Source organism: Benincasa hispida, chromosome 9, assembly GCF_009727055.1.
Source record: "Benincasa hispida cultivar B227 chromosome 9, ASM972705v1, whole genome shotgun sequence".
Taxonomy (NCBI): Eukaryota; Viridiplantae; Streptophyta; class Magnoliopsida; order Cucurbitales; family Cucurbitaceae; genus Benincasa; species Benincasa hispida.
In genome coordinates, this window is record NC_052357.1 from 66,613,522 (window position 1) to 66,621,335 (window position 7,814).

Sequence of the window (7,814 nt, forward strand, 5' to 3'; positions counted from 1 at the left end):
TTTTAAATTTAACTATATTAAAATAATTAAGATAACAAAATTGTAAACTAATCTAAAATCTAACTAATGATTAAACAAAAGAAAATATTTCACGAACTAAAAATTTATAAATTTGCACTTCATTCTCAGGCAATTTAAGTCTGCACTCCAAACACCGGTTTCTTAAACCCAGACTTCCAAAACCTACGGTCCAAACACAATTTTCTTAAACTCAGATTGCTTAAACCTCCTGGCATAATCCCTAAACTTAACATTTTTAGGTTTAAGATTCCAAACCTATGCGTCAAACGACCCTTTAAGGTAAAACTATAACTTCATATTATCTAAAAGTCGAAAGAGTCCCAAACAAAAAAATAATAATAATAAAAAAAAAATACTAGTTTTCTTTTTTCTAATGGTTCATTATTCCAAGAGAAAAGTTTGAAGTAGTCATTCTTTAAGAATTATCTAAAAGTGAAAGTTAGAGATGTTTCACATTTTATACAAAACATTAAAGTTTAGGAATTTACTAGATATTTTTTTCTTTATCGTAGAGCCACCTGTGAACATATATATAATTAAAAGTTTATTGGGCTAAGAAAAACACACATAGAAAGTAAACTTGTAATTGAAGCAATGATTTATTATTATTGCAAATGGTAGGAGTAATGAATTAAATTTAAAACAAAATAATGAAAGGTGAAATTGACAAATTAAAAAGGAAAAAGAAAAAAGAAAAAAAAAAGTAGTTTGACAAAAAAAAAAAAAAAGAGCTGTTGAATTAGGCATTCCCCTAGATTGTTCCTCTCTTTTCCTGCCTGTAATTGTATGGCTGTATCCAACTCCTCACTTATTTTGACTTACACACCCATTTCTTTAATTCTCTCTTTCATTATTTTCTTTCCATCCACCAAAATTTCAATTTTCAAATTAAAGTAATACAACAGATTCTCCCTACCTCAGTCCCAACTTTTTAATATTTCCTCTTTGTCCATTTCCATTTTGCTGCTGAGCTGTATTATGATGATATTCTCAAACAAAAAACTTAATCCCCAACCCAAAACCAACTCCTCTACCCACTGGATCCCCCAACTACAAATACACACACTCCCATTTCTCTCCTCTTCAAATTTCAAACTTCAAACCCACTTTTGTTCAATGGCATTCTCCATTTTTCTTCCTCTCTTCCTTTCTTTACTTCCTTTCTCCTCATCTACTAGATCATTCCCCAATGCCCAACCTCAACAACTTCTCTTCCATTACCACAACGGCCCTCTTCTCAGCGGCGACATATCCCTTAATCTCATTTGGTATGGCAATTTCAAGGCTTCCCAAAAAGCCATTGTCATCGATTTCCTCTCTTCCCTTTCTTCTTCCAAACCCATCTCTCCAAATCCCTCTGTTTCCACTTGGTGGAACACCATTCACAATTATTATACCAACTCCAATTCCAAACCCCTCTCTCTCTCATTAGCCTCCCAAATTCAACTCCCCGATTACTCCCTTGGCAAATCTCTTACCAATTCCCACATTCTCGCTCTCGCTTCCAAGGGTGGCCAGACCAATGCAATCAATCTCGTCTTCACCGCCCCCGATGTCACCGTCGACGGATTCTGTTTCAACAAATGCGGCTCCCACGGATCCTCTCTTGGAGCTCCCATCAACGGAAAGCCCCACAGATTTGCATACATTTGGGTGGGCAATTCCCAAACCCAATGTCCTGGTTACTGCGCTTGGCCCTTCCACCAGCCCCTGTACGGCCCCCAGACTCCGCCGCTGGTCGCACCCAACAACGACGTCGGGATGGACGGTCTTGTGATTAACCTCGCCGCTCTTCTCGCTGGGACTGTTACCAATCCCTTTGGGAATGGGTTCTATCAGGGTCCTAAGGAAGCTCCGCTGGAGGCGGCGTCGGCCTGTACCGGAATCTTTGCCAAGGGTTCTTACCCTGGCTTTCCTGGGGAGCTTCTTGTTGATTCCGTCACCGGAAGGAGTTACAATGCCAATGGTCGGAATGGCCGGAAATATCTGCTTCCGGCGCTGTTTGATCCCAACACTTCCGCTTGTTCTACTCTCGTTTGATACCTACTTTCGGCTACCTGTTTAAACGACGGCGTACAAAAATGTTCGGTTCTGGGAGATTTATTGGATTAATTTATTTATTCGTTCCATGGATTTATTCGATTAATACATAATTTATTTATAGTGTAATTTTTATTGTCAAATATAAACTCCAACACAACTCAAATTGAATAGAGTATATGGTGTAATTAAAGGAGGAATATTTGAATACATTATCTTTTTGAGTTTCAGTCTAATCACACAATAGAAGAAATTCAAAAATATTATTTTTTTAAAAAATTATTAATCTAGAACTAAACTTTAGATTTGATCAAAGTGGACATGTACTCAATATTCTAAAATTTACTTTTTGATTCAATTTATGATCTGCATACCAATTTTTTTAAAAAATAAATAACAAAAATGAGGAAAAGATAGACACACTCTTCAATCATATTAAGATGAGAAAATGTAAAATTTGTGGTTTGGAGATGCAAGGTATCGAACCCCATACCTCTCGCATGCAAAGCGAGCACTCTACCATGTGAGCTACATCCCCATTTGTTTGATAAAGGTTACAATATAGCTTTTTGGTCCAAGTCTAGTTTTTTTTTTTTTTTTTTTTTTTTTTTTTTTAAAATATTACTTTGTTAAGAATCCATGAATTTTTCTATAGCACGTGATGATTTTGTTTTAAACTTTTTTTAACCTTTCCCAACTGCTATTGCATTTAATCTTCTATTCATAGATGCATCAAAGTTTTTAATCCATATTTATTGTTGTGTTATGAGATAGTAGACTGAATAATCTATATCTATTTAAAAGAGTCGTAGGGGATAAACATCTGATTTTTACTTTGTCCCTCTTAAAATATCTTCAATAATTTTACATTTGAAAATCATTAAGAAAATAATTATTTTTTCCTATTTTTTTTTTAAAAGATTATTTTTCCTACTTTTTATTTTCACAGGTTGAAAGAAAAAAAAATTCATTTTTCCCTCTTTTGAAGCAGCACATGTAAAAAGAAGGGAAATTCCCCTATTTTTGGCCTTCACTCTTTAAAAGAAAAAAAAAGGTAAAAATCTACATTTTATTAGATAATTTCTATGTAGAAAAAATCTTTTTAAAAAATCACATTTTATCTCCAATAATTACTTCGGGTTAAATAAAGGGAAAAAAATAAACATGTTATAAAGAAAGTGATATCTTAATTAATTTCATATTAAAACATTATATAATCTCATTATAAATCGGAATTCACGTTCATGATAATGAGTTTTTTTTTTTTTTTTGTTTTTTAAATCTCGTGTTATTATCATTTAAATATAATCTAATTGAAAATAAAATAAATTATAATTTGAAATCTAAATTTTGTTGTTAAACTCAACCCTTATTTTTCATTGCTCTCCCTTTTCTTTTTTTTTTTTTTCTTTTCATTTTGTTAATAGACACTATACAACTTATTTGCTTATTTTTTTTTTTTTTTATTTTTAATTTGGTTTTTCTTTTTCTTTTTTTTAGAAATTTGTTGCAACATTCGCATCTTTATGGGCGTTTCTTTTTCTTTCTCTTCTAGGTCTAGAATATATCACCTTTATTTTTTTTGTTTAATAATCTTTTTCAACTTTTCCACTTTTCAATTTTATAAAAACATATAGAATGATTTAATGTATTCTTTTACATACTTTCGTAGCTACTTTTTCATACATCTAAATTCACTTAATTGAGTCTCACATATTGAAAAAAGTTCTTTTACTCTTGAAGTTCAATAAATTTCTAAGGTTCAAGTAATTTAGAGGTCGACAAATTGATGGAGAAGAGAGCGATGGACTCTTTTTATGATTTTTATAGTTCTTTTCATTTTTTTTAATTTTTGTAAATACACACCAATGAGTTTAGAACCCGCTCACTCTATTTTTTTTTATTGATTTTTTCTTATTCTTTAACCTTTTAAGTTTTTTCAACTACATGAGCTACAATTCTTCTACTTTGGACATTTTTTAATCTTGTATTTTTAACCTTTTATGGGGGATTGAGTCGTATAACTTTTTTTTAAAATAAAAAATAGAAAAAAAATAGTCCTTTTCCTTTGAGAAATAAAGTTAAACATTAGAAATAAGTATATTGGAAATAGGTTTTTTTTTATTACTAACAGAAGTGATTAGCTTCATTTTAAAGTTTTCTTATTATAAATGCAAAAATTATTAGTTTGTGTGTTTTCTCGCTTTCAAAAGATTTAAGCCAAGAGATCAAAAATTTAATTAGAAAACTTAAAAAAAAAAAAAAAAAAAATTAAAAACTATATTAATTTAAATTTACGCTAAGTACTATGAAATCTTTTAAAAAAAGTATATGAAGATAAAAATGATTGTCAAGTTAAAGTTCTTATTTTAACTTAGTTCATTTTCAACATTATGAAATACGTTGAACACGTATTTCTAATTAGTATATATAAAAATACGAATATGGAAATAAACTTTTATCGAACAATTTTAGCCTTGTATATTTTAATGTCTAAATTAACCTTGAACCCTACGCATTCACTAATTACACACTCACAATCATAAGCAACCTCAGTCTCTCTCGCCTCTATCTCACGTGTATGTTTTTCATTTTTAGAAAAATTCAATTAAAATTCACCCATTACTATTTAAATTCCACACAGGATTCTCTCCCTCCTCTCTCTTTATTTGATTTTCCCCAACCCTTAACTACCCATTACAATGTTAATATATTTTAATAGTTGGTAATGAAACATTATTATTTTTTTTTAAATTATGGTCATTGTTGAAAAAATTTGTCTTTACAGCTTGTATATGTTCTATTCATATTTAGGTATCTCTTTTATAGCATGTACACATTCCTATAATTTGTTGCATTACATTTTTTTTCCATTAAAGTGAGTAAATAAAATACACGTCATGACGAGTTTAATATAAATATTAAATATTATTGCACCATATATATATATATATATATATATGCAACTTCAAATAAAAATAAAAGAATTGTCAATAAAATAAAATAAAATAAAATGTTTAAAATTTGAGGGACAAAAATAAAATAGATATAAAATCTAGATATATGCATATACAGTTTTTTACGCAATCATTAAAATTGATCATAAAAACTACAATATGAAATTTTTAATGTGAACACTTTTGTTAAGTTTTTTAAATTACCAAAAAGTAATAATAAAATTAACACTTTATTTTTTATCGTAATTTTCTTAAAATATTTTTTTAATCATAATTAAAAACGTAATTTCAAAAGTTAAATGATATTTAAAAATGAAGAAGTTAGATGTATTCATAAAATTGACAAATAAAAATAATGTGAAAAGTTATAAAAGAAAATACTTAAAATCTTGTTGTGAATTTGGACACAGCGGCGCACAATGAGAATATGAATATGGAGAAAATATAATATAATAATATATAATAAATAAATAAACATAATATAATATAATATAGAATAAATATATAGAATAAATAAATAATAAAAAGTAAATGAAATAACAAAAGAGTGGATTTCTCCACTTTCTCCAATCTTTTTGGATTGATCAACCAATATGTGTATTTTTCAAAATCCACCAAATATGCTCATTAATACCTATGAAATATGCCACATTAAAACATTGGAAAAAAAAATCCTAGTGAAGGGAAAAAAAAATATATTTCATATAATCTAATACTCTTAAAAGATATATTTACTTCCCCTCATGGAAATATCACTTGAGATCTTTGAGTCACCGCATTCTAATGTTGTACACCAATTTTTCAAATGTTGTAGTAGGCAATCCCTTTGTTAATAAGTCTTCCAGGTTATCTTCGAACAAATTTTCATATAGTGATATCACCATTTTCTTTAAGATTGTGAGTGTAGAAAAGTTTCGGTGAAACATGTTTATTTTATCTCCTTTAATATTTCCTCATTTGATTTAGGATATGCATGTTGTGTTGTCTTCATATAATATTGTTGGAAGATTTTTTCAAGAAGACAAACCACATGTTCCATGAATGTGCTGAGTCAATGATCTTAACCATAAACATTCTTGACTAGTCTCGTGAATTACAAGAATTTTAACATGATTTGAGAAAGTAGCTGTTATGGTCTGTTTCATCGATCGCCATGATATAGCAGTTCCTCCACATATGAACAGATAACCTGTCTGAGATCTAGCTTTGTGTGGATAAGATAAATGTCTAGAATTTACATAACTAATTAGATCAAAAATTGATTTATTTGAATAAAACAAACCCATATCGATCATTCCTTCGAGAAAACAGGGTATATGCTTAATTTCGTTCCAATGTTTTTTTGTTAGAGAAGAACTATATCTTGTTAATAAATTTGCTGAAAATGTAATATCTGGTCTTGTATTATTAGCAAGATACATAAGTGCACCAATTGCACTAAGATATGGTACTATAAGACTAAGAAGTTCTTCATTATCATCTCGAGGTCGAAATATATCTTTCTTGACATCTAGTGAATGAACTTCCATTGGAATGTTCAATGGATGTGCTTTGTCCATATAATATCTTTTCAAAACTTTTTTTGTATAAGTTGACTGATGAACAATTATCTCATCTGTTAAATGCTCAATTGCAAGCCAAGACAAAAATCTGTTTTTCTGAGATCTCTCATTTCAAATTCTTTCTTAAGATATTCTATTGCTTTTGAAAGCTCTTCAAGAATCCCAATTATATTTAAGTCATCAACATATACAGTTATAATAGCAAATGTTAATGTGATTTTTTTTATAAAAACACATGGACATAATGGATTGTTTTGATATCTTTTTTCAACAAATATCCACTCAGGTGATTGTACTATATTCGTCCTAATTTTTTCAATCCATATAGCGTTCTCTGTAACTTTATTGAATACAATTTCCAAGAATTTGATTTATATGTTTTAGTTACCTCAAATCCTTCTGGGACTCTCATATAAATATCATTATCAAGAGATCCATATACTTGTTACTATATCCATAAGATGCATATCCAGACTTTCATACACAGACGAACCCATTAAATATCTTAGTGTAATTGCCTTCACCACTGGAGAATATGTCTCCTCATAATCAATACCAAGTTTTTGTGAGAAACCTTGTGCAACTAGTCTTGCTCTATGTATTGTGACCACATTATTTTCATTTTTTCTCATAAATACTCATTTGTATCCCACAGGTTTGACACCTTCTAACATTTAGACTACTGGTCCAAAAACTTGACGTTTTGAAAGTGATTTTAATTTTGCCTTGATTACTTCTTTCCACTAAAGCCAATCTTTTCTATTTGACATTCTTCAACAGATTTTGGTTCAGAATCACCATTTTTAGATATAATATCAAGAGCAATATTATACGCAAATGTTATCCATAACTACATTAGTTTGAGTCCATATTTTTCTATCATGACATAGTTTATTAAAATCTCATTATTATTTTTATGTATTCCACATTCCTCATTAGTCATGTCATGAATTTCTTCATGGATATTTACATCTTCAATCAAGTCTTCTTGACTTTTAATTTTTTTTTGAGCATTTTTATCGTTGGAATCCACTTACATACCACGCTTTTGGCATGTTCCAAACTCATTAGTGATAACTTACTTTGTTGGGATGTCATTTTTTATGGAACATTTTCAGCTAGAATATGTGACTTAGTTTCTTTCTCTGTATCTATAAATGCATCTGGTAACTGTTTTGTTATATTTTTCAAATGAATTATCTTCTAAACTTCAAGTTCACATTAATTTGTACGG

At 29.3% G+C, this 7,814-nt stretch overlaps 1 protein-coding gene across 1 annotated transcript; it reads left to right on the forward strand.

The window, feature by feature from the left end:
* Positions 1-1,054: 1,054 nt before the first annotated feature.
* Positions 1,055-2,196, forward strand: LOC120086518 (protein PHOSPHATE-INDUCED 1-like). The gene has a single exon (XM_039043215.1). The coding sequence runs from the start codon at positions 1,138-1,140 to the stop codon at positions 2,059-2,061; it is 924 nt and encodes a 307-aa protein (XP_038899143.1). The 5' UTR covers positions 1,055-1,137; the 3' UTR covers positions 2,062-2,196.
* Positions 2,197-7,814: the final 5,618 nt, after the last annotated feature.